Source organism: Neopelma chrysocephalum, unplaced genomic scaffold, assembly GCF_003984885.1.
Source record: "Neopelma chrysocephalum unplaced genomic scaffold, ASM398488v2 Primary Assembly neopelma1_80b, whole genome shotgun sequence".
Classification (NCBI taxonomy): domain Eukaryota; kingdom Metazoa; phylum Chordata; class Aves; order Passeriformes; family Pipridae; genus Neopelma; species Neopelma chrysocephalum.
The window spans coordinates 6,481,828-6,497,186 of record NW_020897742.1 but is presented as its reverse complement, the minus strand read 5'-3'; the positions used below and the strand labels follow the sequence as shown (position 1 = coordinate 6,497,186).

Below are 15,359 nucleotides of genomic sequence, written 5' to 3'. Positions count from 1 at the left end.
TTTTTGTCTGTTAACACTCTTTTTAAAATAAGCCAAGTGGTAGGTCTCAGTCTTAATTTTTATTTGTGGTTTTTATACCACTTGTTTGCCTTCAAAAAAAGGAAAGCCTTGGTTGTCATTGCAAAGCAGAGTGTTTTCTAGCCATTATGAAAAAGAACCAGTTTGACTTCTGTAAATTGCAAACACAAGCTTTGAAACAAAAGTAAGTGTTGGGCCTGGCAAGGAAGGTATGATTCAACAGTGCCTAGGATAGGAAGGCTGTCTCCTTGCCCTGGTACAGTGAGAGAAGCTCAGGTAGAAGGTGATAAAAGTGTCTACCTTGAGTACTTCAATTAAGAGCTGTATTCCTTAAAGTACCTTGGTATTAAATTAGACTGTGCAGGTAGCTCCACTGGTGATAGTTTAATGTTTGAGAATGGGATTACTTCAAGTGACTGAATTCCCGGTATTGTAATTGATTTTCATCTGTGATATATTATTAAGAAGCTACTAATTCTTTTCATTAAAGGGAAAAGGATATTTCCTTTATATCTAATTAGGAATAATATTTATGTAATGTTCTTATTTGAATTATCTGAGACTTTAATTTTTCTCCCACTACGCTCAAGAGAAGTTACATATGATTCAGGTTGTGTTCCAAGATCATTTTGGTATTCAATTTAGCACTGCTTTTTAAAAGGAATAGAAAGTACTGTGAGCCTGGTCTACTGCAGAACTCTGGTAATGCATGTTTTTCTTGTTTCTCAAGATAGTCCTGGAGCAGTCTGAGCCAATTTTTAACACTGTTTAGAAACTTTAATGAACATGATACAACTTCCTAACTGTTGCAAAAAGTTACATGTGTAATAGTAAGTGACAGCAGAATTATTCATTTGCTTAAGCATGTGTTCATACGGTTAAGCAAGTCTGAACTACAGTTTGAGGGGAGATAATTTAAAAAAAGAAAATGAAATGTTGGTAATCACTCAAAATTTGAGCACTGGTTACATAGCTTATATTAAAATTGATGAAAACAAATTATTGAATAAAACCGCATTGAATTCACCCTTGTTGGAGGAAGTTTTGAAGTTGTGCATGAAGGGTAAACACCTGCTGAATTTCTATTAAAGGAAGGTTCCATATGCACAAATTGACTTTATAAAATATGAATACATGATAAAGTACTCTGCTGAATTAGAACCACCAACTAAAGCAGAAAAAGCATTGCTTTTTATACATTTAAAATGATAAAGTAGCCTGAACAACCTAAATTATTGCTTTGAGAGGTAAATTCAAGAGAATTAAGAATGTTTAATGAAACAGTTCAGGTATTAAGAAATGAAGGTCAGACCTTACAGTCTATACTTACGCAAACTTCAGGTCTTCTTGAGTTCATTATGAGTAAACATGTCAAAATCTGTCTGTTAGTTATATTCTTCTCTAGCTTGAAAGCTTCAGTAGAAATTGGGAGAATTTTCCTCATGCAGTCACTAGTTTTGAAAAGAGAATTGTAGATTTATTTTCACTAGTAAATATGCAAATATGGAATTCTTTTTTTTAAATGACACTACATTAAAGATTCTCTGGAAGGGTTCTAGGGAATGTGGGCCTGCTGCTGAATGTGAATATGGTCACAAAGACCAAGGAGAAGGCTAAAGTGATGAATGTTTTTTTTACCTCAGTTTTTTAGAAGCAGGTTAGGGAACAAACTGGATGTATGAAGGTTCATGGGCTGTGATGGGATGCTGCCAGAAGTGCTGAGGCAGCTGGCTGGTGTCATCTCAACGTCACTGCCAATAATTTTTGAAAGGTTGTGGTGACTGCACAAGTCCTCAAGGAAGGTGATCCTTCCTCTCTGCTCAGCATTGGTAAGACACACCAGGAGTGCTGGGGTTCAATTCTGGGCTATCCACTGCAAAGGAGATGTGAATGCAGTGGAGTGAGTCCAGTAAAGGGCTGTGAAGCTGATGGAGTGGAGCATCTGACAAATGAGGGTAGGCTGAGAGAGCTGCGATTGTTCATCCTGGAGCTGGAGAATACTCAGGGCGAGTGTGATGTAATATCTGCAGGAGGGTACAAAGGAGGAAACCCAGATCCTCCTTAATGGTATCCAGTGACAGGATGAGAGGAAATGGGCACAAATTGAAATGCAAGAAATTCCATTTAAGTGTGAGGGAAAACAAAACCTTTTTTCTTTTGTACATAGGGATTGGTGAAACAGAAACACTGGAGCAGATTTCCCACAGGTGTTGTGAAGCTGCCATCTATGGAAATATTTAAATCCAACTTGACATGGGGTTGGGCAGTCCACTCTAGGTGACCCAAGCAGTGACTTGGGCCTGGTGGTTTTATGCAGTCCCTGCCAACCTCTACCTTTTGTGGTTTTCTGATCTCTTAGCTCTTTAGACAGTTCATCATCAATTGCACTTGTAATGTTTTTTTTTCCAAAGCTCTTTTGGTTTTGGAGCATCTGGAGACATACTGATCACTTTACAAAAAAGGTAGAGTGTTGGTTGCAGGTCTGAAACAACTTTCTATTTGTTCCTTTATATTTCATGGGATTTGAAACTAGCACGTCTCTCTTTGCAGTACTGCAGTCTGGCTCCGTTCTTGCACGTATGTTTAGTCATAGAGTGCTAAAAGAGTCTGTATAAATAATCCTGTATTAAACAATACAGAATTTAACATTAATAACTAATTTCAAATCATTAACAAATATGGTAATAGAGCAAATGAGTAACACCTTCTAATGGTGTCTTTCAGTCATGGCCTGTATATGAAGAAGTATACAACAAAATGCTTGAGCTTGCGGCGTTTTTAGACCTGCCTCGTTTTCCGGATATAACAGACAGCTGCTTTCTTCATCCAGACATGTTGTGCATCAAGTACTTGATGGAAGCTAATTTACCTGGTAAATATTTTCCCTAGCCTGTACTAATAAAACTTTTCTGTGGTTTATTACACTCTGGCAAAAAGGCTTGAGTTACTACTTGAAAAGTGCTGCTCTTTTCCTCCTAATTTATTCCCATTTAAGCTTGAACTGAAAGATATTTTTTCTATAGAAAGCACCTTCATCAAACATTTAGAGTATGTATTATAGGCCCAGATATGCAAGGGCACTCTGGTGTTGGCTCTCTAAGTTGTGGAGTGGATACTTCATCTCAAATCTTTCAGTATCCATGTGAACTAAGAGGCACTAGTTGAATTCATGTGATTTATTAACTTTAGCTAACTGATTCATGAAGTTGGGACCTGATTGCTTAACTCTTGAGTTCTCATGTATAATAATGACTGTATATTCTCTAATATAGAATATGTTGTATATTATATAATATTGCATATTAGCATTAATTTTAATATTGACACTGTGTGACAGATCAGCTGCTGTTTCACTGTATTTATGATTTAGTTCAAAAACTGTATGTTGTTAAAGTATTGACTCTTTAAGTCTTGAATATTGAATTGTCAAAGAAAGACCAATATGTCCTAGTGTGTGAACTATCTGTTGGGTTACCATACTTTCTGTCAAATACCACTGTCACTGAAGATGAGTTATACAGACAAACGGCCTGTAAATTAATTTTTTTTCCTCAAAGTATTCCAACAATTTGGGAATAGGGTAGGGGGTTAGTGTCTTATTTTGCAATTAGTTACATTGAATAAAGGTACTTGGGTTTTCTGTTTACTCACAGTTGAATGAAAATAAGATAACCAACAGATTTAGGGCTAAAATTCCGCAACAGAAATTCTGATTTCATAGTTTTACACCAGTATTATGATCCTATAGAGGGTCACCTTATTTTTCAAGGCTAGAAAATTGTCATTTTCAGATTTATTACAGTACTCTTTGAAAATTGCTTTAGAAGAAGAATATAATGTCCTTTACTTTTTCCTTGCAACTATGCTTTTTGTCATGTAGAAACATCTTTTAAGAATTGAAAAAGGACTGCTACTGTTGTCTAACAACTGCCCCAAAAAAATAAGCAATGAATTGGCAGTGTTCCTTAGGACACTTAAGTACTAATGAAGAGGCCATTTAAAGTATCTGAAATAAAATATACTGCCAGTATTTATAAGAAGATATAATTTCCAGACTTTGGTTAACTTTTACTGTTATGTACGATAGGTTTAAAAAAAAGTTCCTACTGACCTGTTTGTAAGCAGCAAGAGACTGTAAGTATAGCTGGATTAAGGTTATACTTAGTCATACATTGCTAACCTTTGTGGAATCTGTTGGTGATGTAATCAGCTCCTGTATTTCTTGCTGAACAGGAAAGGTGAGAAATTTGGGGGATTTGTATCTGTGAAAAATAAGCAGAGTAATAAGAGACTATATAGATACACTGTTGCTTGTGGAGCTGCAGTTGTATCTTATTGGCACAACCTGCGCTAGCGGGTGTGAGGGTGCGATGGGGCTGTGCGGGGTAAAGCCGGGTCTAACCTGTCAGGTTTTGTCAGGGGAGCAGCAAATGCTGCCCTGCCATGATCCACCTGCTATTCATACCCAAACAGCTGCTTTAAAACTAGCCCCTGTTCCTCTTCTATGCAGTGCTGAATCTGTCCTCCCATGGGTGTTCAAGAAGATGCAGGAAGAAAGCTTGTGATGAGTTTTTGGCTTTTGGGGGTTTTTTTTGAAACTATATTTATGTGGATTTGTGGTAGGCTTTCCCAGAAGAATATTCAGGATGATCTCACAACATCATTCGAGTAACATCAAAACACTATTAAATATGTGATTCTTTTTTTCTCCATGTGAATGTATAATGTCATAAGTGTTTTCCATGGAAGCGCAGTGAAGGTTGCTGAGTATTTTTAAAAATACTCAGCCTGAAAAAAATGGCTGTCAGATGGTCCTAAAATATCTAAATATTGTTTTCCTCAAATGACCAACGTATTTGCACTGTAAAAATATTTTTAGCTTGTCTTAACCTACTCCTTTTATGTTTTTATTTATATTAATCAGATGAATTGCATAATTGGACTTGTCGAGTGGTGAAAAAAATTGGTATTGGAGAAGTGGATTTCCTGACTCTTGTGCCTGGAAATAAGTCAACAAGAAAAGTGAAATATGATATTCTTGCTGCAGCAGTTATTGTAGTTGTGCTCAAATTACTGTTTTTATTAGATGATCACTATGAATGGTAAGTGTAAAGGCAAATCTGTAGCAAAGCCCAAATTTCAAATAGTGCAAATGATTGTTTTTTGGATCATTCCCTCTTTAGAATTAAATTTATAGTATTGGAATTTCAGTTCAGTTCAGTAGGTTAAAATGTACACCTGAAAGCATTTTAGACATGAAATATTACTTATTTTTAAAAATCATTGGTTTGAATCTGAAACTTGGAATAAAATTAGGGTGTCATTTTTGTCAGTTGTATTTGAACTTCATGTAAAAAGTGCAGTATTTAGATCTACAAAACAGCCTGATTTTTTATTTTTTTTTTTCAGGTTACTTTCAGACTTTGCTGAAGAAAGAAATAAAAATAACAAAGAAGGTATATAAATATTCTAGTAGAAGCAATGTTGTGATTTAGTAAGTGAAACAACTTTGTAATCAAGCTTAAAAAGACTTGTCTTATTGATCATTAAAATGTGGTTTTGTCATTTATTCTTTTAGGGCAAATCTTTATTCAGAGAAAAGAGTAGATTTTGCTCACATAAATTCTTATTGTGTTGGATAGGGGAGTTAGGTACACATTTTGCTTGGTACCTCTCTGCTTCTGCTTGTGCATGTTTGCCTCTTGTTTTAGAATTTTGTGCTTGCTGGGTGAAGATGAATGGATACACATAAAGAGGGAATGCACTTTGATCGTAAATGGCAAATACTAGGGGCATCAAACCACATTTATGATAAAATCCAAACTTGTTTAGTCTTGTTAAATAAAATGTCTTAGTGTGTAACATATTTCAGATATAATCTAGTTTCTTAGTCCAAATAATCTTGAGAGAGTGTGGAAAAGCTAGCAGCAATTAAGATAGAGAAGATAATGGTGTGAACATGGTTCTTTGAGGGCAGAAAGACCAAATCAAAGATTAGAAATCTTCAGGAAGATGTTCCATGGCCTCATCCAGCTCACAGTTGAAGATAAGATCCAAGATGTGTTACAGTGGTTTATCTATTAAGTCTTCCATCCAGTTTTGGGTCCATTTTGACCCTTCTGCTATTTTTTAAAACTTAAGTCAATAATAGAATTGGTGCTAGCCATGTGTGAGCACAATTAGTGCTGTAACTAGGAACAGTCATCACTGTTAACTAAAACTGGTAATTTTCAAGTGGATACACCAACTTATTGTGGATTCTTTTTTTCCTTTTTATTTCCCTTGAAAATTCAAAGTACATGATAGTGACAAGAGTGAGAGTCGTGCAGCTGCTTTACAAGCTGAGGCTCAAAGCCATTAATGTCTTAATGGGGTTTCTCCCTTATTAACAAGTCTCATTGCCCTTGGGAATTAACAGCTCATTCTTTGCCCACTTTTTTACTTTAAAATCTGCTGGTGCAAATTGATCCATATGCTCTGTTATGTTGTCCCTGTCCTTTAAATGTTGGGGTGATGGTGAGCAGCTGCGCATAGGAGCTGATGTGAGAATTTCTGTTAGAGCAATGATTAGTGCCAGAGCTCAAAACTGCCTCTGGCATTTTCCCAAAGTTAGAGTGCTGAAATGAATAATGGTTAACACTGAGTTTTAAAGATTCAGTTTATGTTGACTCCATTCCCGGTTGTTAACTATCCTTTCTCTAGTCCTTAAAAAGTAGTATTTCAGCTCCTACAATTCTTCAAGACACACTGGAAGTAGTACAATAGATACTTGTAGTTACCTAGTGTGTGTGTTCTATGAACTGCACACATACACAATACAGTTTATGTTCAAATAAAATGTGATTGATACATGTATATGTAAGTGTGTGTCACAGAGCTGTGTATTTTCCATTCAGCTCAGCTACATGAACATCAGACTGGCAGTACTGGACAGGTAAATGGTTATTACAGTGTAGCATCATGTGTCTGACAATGGTTTTGTGTGTGACAGATGCTTAATATTTCATATGAAGTTTAATACAAATTTCTACCACCCCCCAAACTGCTCTCCCAGCAGTTTAGGAGTATTTACTTAAACCTCTGGGTTTAAGGAGTTGTTAAAAGAACGTGTATTCACACCTTTGAATTTCAAGAACTACTGTAGGGTCTTTCTTCCCTCTATGTGTCTGTTGCTTTTTGAGCCCATCTGTATTTGTATCCTGTGGCAGGATAACACAAATAGCAAAACTGCCAATAATACAAAACGTATGTAAGTTCGATTGAAAGAGCAGTATATTCACCTTCAGAGCAGTTCAGATAGCTGGCTGGCACAGCTAAGCATGATGCAAGCATTGTATGCAGTGCAGCTGGGGTGATGGGGAAATGCAAAGCCTGGTTAATTCACAATGCAGATAATCCACCCACGGGGAAGAAGAGTTGATTGTATTTTAAATATATAAATATATACCTTATTTCTGTTTGGAATTCTTATCCTTCCTCTACCCAGTTGGTCTGCTTCAGTTTTGTGCCTCTTTGGAGGATCAATGATAAAGATTGTGGTACATGTCATATACTTTCATGCTTTTGCATATGCTGGTTAGTATTTGTTCACATAGCAATGAGTGAAGTTCCTGTGCTCAAAAGCATGGGAGGCTGATACAAAGTGAAGACCATTGTCTGGTTTATCCTTCCAACCCTGTACAGTTTCATGGGTAGTAGTATAGACAGTGATGAGCTGATGAAATTGTGTGAAATTTTACATCTGAGCTTCTTTAGGTCTTATTTGTTTAAACCTAGGCTTGAGTTATAGTTTCATTAATCCCTTGAATTCAGCTTTCAAACAGGTGAAGGTACTTCACACAGTGGAGCACTAGTTCATTTGGTAGAGAGGAGGTAGTTGCTCAGCTTAACTTTCCCAGAAAAGAGGGAAAAGGTTTAATTTGTTCTAAATCTATGAAGTCTAAGCTAAGGGGCTTCTTTGCACTTCTTATGACATGCTATTCTTTCACTCCATTTCTGCATTTCTCTTTCTTATAGAATTAGTAGGTCAAGTATATTTTCTTTAAGCACATCGCATTCGGGATAGGTTTGTATACAGGTAGAAGATGCAGGGTCTAACTGTGCGGAAACCACCTTCTGTGTACTGCACATTTCTTTCATTTCTTCCCAACCTAAAATGTGTCTGTTTCATTCAGGTGGTCTGTATTTTGAGTTCAAGAAGTGGTACGAAGTGGTAAAACATTCCTTGGATGTGGAGCAAAAGAAATTGGATGAAGAAAGAGCCAAGTAAGAGGTTTTAAAGCATTTTTTCTTCAAGTAGACAGTTTTACGTGAAATCCTGATCATCACAGAAATTAAAAGGGTTAGAAATTTGCTCCACCAAGCTTGACTGAATAGTATGATTAAGTCCCTATCTTAATTTTTTATTTACACTCATAATGCTTATCAAGCTTATTAATTAAATGCTCACTTTCTGTGACATATAGCTTGTACAGCTGAACAATTAACTGATTATAGTACATCTAGGCTTACATGCCTTGGTTTGCCTACTCTGAAAAAGACTTTCTGGGTCTGTTGGAGGAGAATGGATTTTAAAAGCACTAAGCATTAGATTATTTTGGTTTGAATTTAAAACTCTAGCAGTATTTGTAAGAAATTATTATTCTTTCATTTGTTTGCTCTAGCTTTCTTTTTCTTAACAACTCTTATGTCTCTTACTGGTAGGTACCTGTGGAGATGTGAAAAACCACTGTTTTATTCAGTCAAGAATAAATCTAGAGTTCTAAAGAGAAGACGTGAGTAAACTTTGCTTCTTCCCAGCAATGCAAAAATCTGCTCAGATTTTTCCCATCATAGGAAATCTGCAGGCCTGACTGATAACATTTACATCGTAAAATACTTTCTCTCCTCTCTTTCATCTCCGGGTACAATTAATGTAGTACTGTTTTACAACCCGTGGCTGGAATTTTTCAAACACACATAACTGAAACTGCCTTTGCCAGTCTTCCCACTGAACCACATCTGGGAATGAGTACTCTGTCCCCATCCTCACTGGTTTGTCAGCTGCCTTTATGTCACTGTGTTCCTTGTGAATTGTTGTTGGACTTCCATAGCTTCCATATCCTTTGAATATCCCAGTATGTCCTTTGGTAGACTTTGCGTGTCCCTCTTCTCTCCCACTCTTTCTTGAAATCTTCTGCAGAAAGCAAGGAAAGCTTTACTTAAGTAGCCAGCTGCACATGGTGGAATGCAGCTACAGCTACTGTATTTTAGTAACTCTAGCAGTACTTATAAGAAATTACTGGGGTTTACATTGACATAAAAGCAAAGAAACAAAACAACAAAAACCCACTTTTCTGTGGAAATATGTAAAACTAGAATTTTATTCAACCAAATTAGTTCTGAAGTTCTTCATTCTACATTTAGTATTATCTAGAAAGCAGCAGGTATTTGGAGAGAGATGTCAAGTGTGGTAAGCGGTATTTTTCCCTTTATATGCTCTTCCAGTTTCAGGGACTTCTAAACAAGTCGTATAATCCCATTTGGTTTGAATTACTCATGTTGGATTTCTCTTTCAAGAATACAGTGAGGGTTTTTTTATGTTCTTACTCTTCAAAATTCAGTAAGGGTGATCCTGCAGTCAATTCATTTTCCATGGAAAAGCATGTTTAGATTAATTTATTTCAAGCTGATCATTGCTCAGTTGCCCTTTAATTCCTGCATTTATAATAAAAGAGATTCCTCATGGAGCTAGAAGAAGACCACAGCACCACAGCACACTGCTGCTGTGATCAGGAATATCACATAATGCCATTGTAACAGACAAGATTCATCTTAAAACAAATGTACAGTAGCAGAGACAAAGAGTAAGAACATGTAAGAACACTTACATTCTAGATACAGGTTTTCAGAAACCTTCCTTAACCTTTGGTTTTGATCATAGATTTTAGCATCCACTTGAAAGATAAACTTCCCAGGTCACGAAAAGAAGTCAAAGCTCCAACAACAATGGTTTTTAACCTTCTTTTTATCCTAGGAAACCAGGCTTAGGCAGTCATACTGTGTGTGCTGATCTATCCATGATACCTTCTTGCCCTTCTCAGTAACTTAGGGAAGTTTGTCATTGATTCAGTGGGCAAAGGAGAATGGGCTTTTTTCTTGGATCTTTTTCCCAGTTGAAATTTGCACTCTGAAAAGCTTAACCTTGAATCTATGTGTGTATGAATGTGCTTTCTATCAGCATAAAAATCCCAGTAGGAGTGCCCCACTACTAATATCATTAGGTATGAAAGACATGGCATTTTGAATTATTTTTCAAAATCTTTTCACTAAAACATGTAAAGACTTGAATTTTAGATAGAGTGGCAGAGAGAACACAGAGACTTACAGGATTTCTCAGTATTTCTCACAGAGGTTTAAAGAAAAAAAAGAAATAAAAAACCCCACAGATACCCCATTTTCTTCCTGTATTAATCAACTCTAAACAGTATTCTGATACTTAATACTTTTGCCTTGGTTTTTTTTCTTTCTGTTTGTACAGAAATGGTTGTGAATTTACAAAATCAGTTTGGCAAGCTGTCTGGTTCGGTGCGACGTGCTGAAAAGCCAAATCCTTCAAGTTTTCAGTTAAGGTGGTCTGAAGAAAACACAGATGGGAGTTGTTTTCATGGGCATAGCCTGGAGGGAATTTTGCAAGAAAAATGTGGTTTACTTACAGCCATGAACCCTGACTATTGGCTGTGTACAGTTAAACTGTGTAATGAGAAGTAAGTATTCACATTTTTGTAAAATATATTTTGGAAAGTTCTCCTGAAAGTAAAGTCCTGTATATATTTTTTTACAAATGACAAATGCAGGGTGTGTACACAGCTATGTATTCACATATAGTTCCAATCATTTGTAGGAAGGGGCATGTGTGGAATGGATAGTCTTGGACTGTGAGTAGACAAATTGTAACATGAGGAGTGATCAAAGTGAGATTTTGAGAAGAGAGGAGATGAGACAAAATCAACAACTAGAGTCACATGGCAAGAGTAGCAGCTAGATTAACTCACTTCACTTCTCCATAGTATTTTAGAAAAAAAATTGTGCCACAGCTCTCCAAAGAATGGGAAAATGGTTCCATTCCTCTGTCCCCAGCTTCCAAAAAAGCATAGGAAATTGATTTTCTAAGTCACTATACAACTTTTGTGCTGTACTTAATCAAAGTCAAAGTTAAAATTAACAGGAGTTCAAATAGGCAGGCAATTAATGCCTCCAGAACATATTTTTAAAAAATAATTATAAGTGAAAAGATCTTTGCCACTATTTCATCTAAGTGTATCAGCAATCATCAGTTGTATTATTTGCATGCAGAAAAGTAAAAGAAGACACTTCATTTACTGGAAAAGTGAAAAAGACAAAACGTGAGAAAAGAAAATATTTTGTGCTATTGAGGAAGTTTAATGTCTGTTTTTACTAGAGAACTGTTCCCAAATCCTGCCTTTACAAGTGAAAGGAAAATTTTTCTTTCAATTAAGTGTATATCAAAACAGTCATGCTATTTGTTAGTAAAATTATTTTCTTCAGAGGACCTAAATAGCAAGGAGAATGATAGTCCAGCTAATCCAGTCTTGTACTAAGTTATATGGATATTTAAGTATCTGCCTGATTTGTGTCAAACATCTCACTCTTTCTTTAATACCTTCTCACTTCACATTCAGCAAAAATTGGTGAGTTTTCTACTTGAAGGGTGCTGACAATGGCCAGAGACAGACATCAAAAGCTCTGCTGAATGATTGTAGGACTTTGGCAGTATTTACTCCAAGGAATAGGAAATATCTAAAATAGTGTTTCTCATAAGATCCCTGGGTAAAGTACATATGGCTTCTGGATCATGGACTTTGGTTCTGCCATTGGTAGTATCATGAAACCCTAATCCAGAAGAGGAATGTACTGGTGATTATCAGGGAAAAAGATGAACTCTGTAGATGGCTTGAAGTCTCCTGAATTTCTCATGTGTGCAATTGGAGGGGATTTTTTTGGAAAAGAGGTTGGGTTACATTCATGTAAAATGAGATTTCATTAGTCTATTGAATAACATCTTAAATCTTTATCTGTATATACTTCTAAATGGTATTCTTCAGAGAACAATAGCCTCAACACAGTCTTAGTGATATGTTCTGGATTTTTCAAGTATTAGATATTCCCCTTTAAAATAAGTAGTTTTTACATGAATGCACTTCTTCTGTCTTTCTGTGGATTTATTTCCTTATCTTTATTTTCCTTTTCACGTTACTTTTCACATATCCACCATGACAGAAATGGGTTGGAATAATGCAAGCACAGTGTTACATTACAAGAGCTTTAGTTATATAGATTCATTCTTTTGTATGAATAAGAACCTTTTTTTTTTTTAAGGGAGTATAGGTAATAATCCTTTTACCACAGATTTGAGTAAATCTTATGTACGCATTGAATGAGTGGATATTTTGGTGTATGTTTGTGTGAATTATCTTGCATGCAAAGTCTGTTTTTAAGCCTACATTTTCATATGTAATATATGAAAATGTTAATGGCAAACTGTCATAGCCTTCATAAAACAAGATTTGAATTTAAATTCTTCCCAGTTAAATTTCCCATTATATCATTTGCAATGCAAGTAGTTAATTATACATCTGACACTTACTTAACATTGGAAAACAACATCTACTCCCTCAGATATAAGGGTTTATCCTATGCAAGTGTGTGTATGTATAATAGAACTAAAAACAAACTTAGGAATTCTCTTTCCCCAAAAATCAGCATGGCCTAACTGGGACTACTGAAATGGTTTAATCCTAGGACTAAAGTGTGATTACAGTGTCAGCAAAGCTGAGATCAGTCAAATGGTTACTGAAATGCTTTTACATTTTATTTTATTTTAATTTTATTTCTTTTATCTATTTCCATTTTAAACTGGATTCTAAACTGTTTTTCTGTGGAAGTCTTTAAGTGACAGGAATTGTACTCAATAATCGTAACAGTCTTTTCCAACCTAAATTATTCTATGACTCTATATGTGATGAGGTATTACAATGTGTGAAAAATGTTGTAATGCTTTTGGGGGGGTATAAGGTAGGGCAGAGAATGGGATATACAGTGTGGGAGACCTTGTTTCAGATTTCCAATCTTCCAGACTTCGGGAGGCTTTAAACAAAGACTCTACTCCTTGAAGTGTGGCTTCTGTGGCACTCGGGACGGGTCTGTCTGTTCCTCCAGTTTGAGGTAAAATGTAAATGTTTACTGGGCCAGAGGGAGTGAGCAAATGGCTCTATAGTCTAGTAATTAGCACACTTACCTGTAAATTGGGACAGACAGATCCCAGTCCTTGTTCTGGTGAATATTTAAGACAGCTGCTCTGAATCAGAGACAGGGAAAATTTTAAACTGTGCTTGTTCACATCCCAAGGCAATACCCAGTAAGTTAGGAGATGCATAGGGTTTACATGGTGAATAGCACCTGAATCCCCATATCAGTGTGTAGTATTTTTTTTCCAAAATTGAAGCAGCTAGATTTTATAGTATTTTAAACTTACCACTTTTATTAAAAACAATTTTGAGGCTTATTCAGAAGAGGGTATTTTTCTGACCTAAGCTGCTGAACTTAATGTTTACAGAGCTATCTTTGCAGTTTATCCTCTGTGCCATCTTTTGTTCAGTCTGACAGTTGTTACCAGCAGGTCCAGTCTGCTATTTTTATTTTATACTTCATCAATAAAATCACTTCATCATTTTCATTAACATTTTCACCACGAAAGCTGCAAAGTAATTAAGCAGAAGGCTGCTCCAGCACTAATTACTCTCTGTTGAGCTGGTCAATGTTTGCTTCAATATTTCCTGTGTTACTCCATTGACTTAACTTTTCTCTCTTGTTTCTAGGCAGGTAATTTGTATTTAGCACACAAAGGACAACAAATGAATGTGTTATTATCCCATGACATAGTGTTAGGAAGATGAGAGGGGAACCCTACGGAGAGAGTACGCAAAGAACAGAGTAAAGAGCCTGAGGTGTCTGAATTGGACAGTCTTAGAAATTTTAAAAATAGGGTGAGGTAGCCATTTTCATACTTTGCTACATTTGCTAAAAGCTGACAGAACAAACAGTGGTTCCATTTAGTCCTGAAAGGCAAAGAACATATTCTTTTCCTAGTTGAGTAAGATTATGATTCATAATGTGAGAAGCTATGCAGGCTTTTCCTTCTTACTTTGCACCAGCTCTGAACATGTCTTGGTCCAGTCCTCTACTTCAAGGTTTTGCAGGAGTGGATCAGTTCACAGAATTGACATTGTAAACTACAGTCATGATTTATGCTGTTGGTAAAATGTAGAGTTTGCCTCTAATTACAATTAAATATATAAATGCAGCTAAATACTAACTACATGCACTTGTAATTTAGGGCTTTTTTTCCTTCCCCCCCCCATTTCTTTTCAGACTGTGTGGTCATCTGGCTCATTACAGAGAAGTGGACTTTCCCCAGAGTTACCATTTTGTATTAAGGTTATTTTCCTTTCTTCTGAGGATTCAGCCCTCTTATATCCATGACGAGGTGTGTATGATAGAACACAAACTTTTTAATAAAAAGCTCTATAAAAAGCTAAAATACAACACAGTCCTAAGGAAGTAAAAGTGGCCTAAAACTCCCAGTATTAAACCCATGTAAATTAGTTAGCTGGATCCCAAACCATGGTATTACATCTAAACTTATACAGATTATTTTGTCGGCATGGAAATTTTTTGTTAAGATAGTAGTGCTGAGATCTACCACTGTACTTTAGTTTTAATGTCATTTTATCTATAATTTAAGTCATGGTTATCCAGCTGGGAAAGGAAACTGCCAAGGAAACTGTTAATCACCATTTATTTAATTACTTTGCATCAGAGTGAACAGAAAGCTGTGAAATAACCATTTTTTGGGGCATAAGTTGTACATACTTGGAGTATACTGGACAGCATGTTAGCATCTAATTATTGTGAGATTTTGCCATTAAAATATCTATTTTTTTACCTACTGTTGTATGACATTAAATATATTTCTAGAAAATAATTTTTGTTTTGTTTTTAAATACTATGTTAACAAATAAAAGAAGCAGTTGTTTGATGCTTTCACATTACTTTTTAGTCATTATTTCTAAACAGTCTGTTCTAGAACAACTCTGGCACAGTTTTCTACATTTCCTTGCATCCTGTATATCTCCCAGTGTCTTCTTATAGCTGAGCCTCTTGTTCAAGTTAGCACCTTTCAGGTCCATGTTCCACTTCAGGCATCACAGATTTTGTAGGTACTTTTATATCTGGTATAAAATCCCATCCTATTTCTTGTGTAATGGTAACTGCCAAGTCCT

At 35.9% G+C, this 15,359-nt stretch overlaps 1 protein-coding gene across 1 annotated transcript in view; it reads left to right on the top strand.

Annotated features, from left to right (window-relative positions):
* The window catches only part of TAF1B (TATA-box binding protein associated factor, RNA polymerase I subunit B), a 47,593-nt gene extending 32,532 nt beyond the window's left edge, over positions 1 to 15,061 (top strand). Inside the window, exons 9-15 of the mRNA XM_027690153.1 lie at positions 2,743 to 2,890; positions 4,943 to 5,120; positions 5,428 to 5,474; positions 8,193 to 8,283; positions 8,722 to 8,792; positions 10,538 to 10,763; positions 14,449 to 15,061. Of these exons, the coding sequence (XP_027545954.1) occupies positions 2,743 to 2,890; positions 4,943 to 5,120; positions 5,428 to 5,474; positions 8,193 to 8,283; positions 8,722 to 8,792; positions 10,538 to 10,763; positions 14,449 to 14,641 (954 nt within the window). The 3' untranslated portion in view covers positions 14,642 to 15,061. The remainder of the gene's footprint in view (positions 1 to 2,742; positions 2,891 to 4,942; positions 5,121 to 5,427; positions 5,475 to 8,192; positions 8,284 to 8,721; positions 8,793 to 10,537; positions 10,764 to 14,448) is intronic.
* Positions 15,062 to 15,359: the final 298 nt, after the last annotated feature.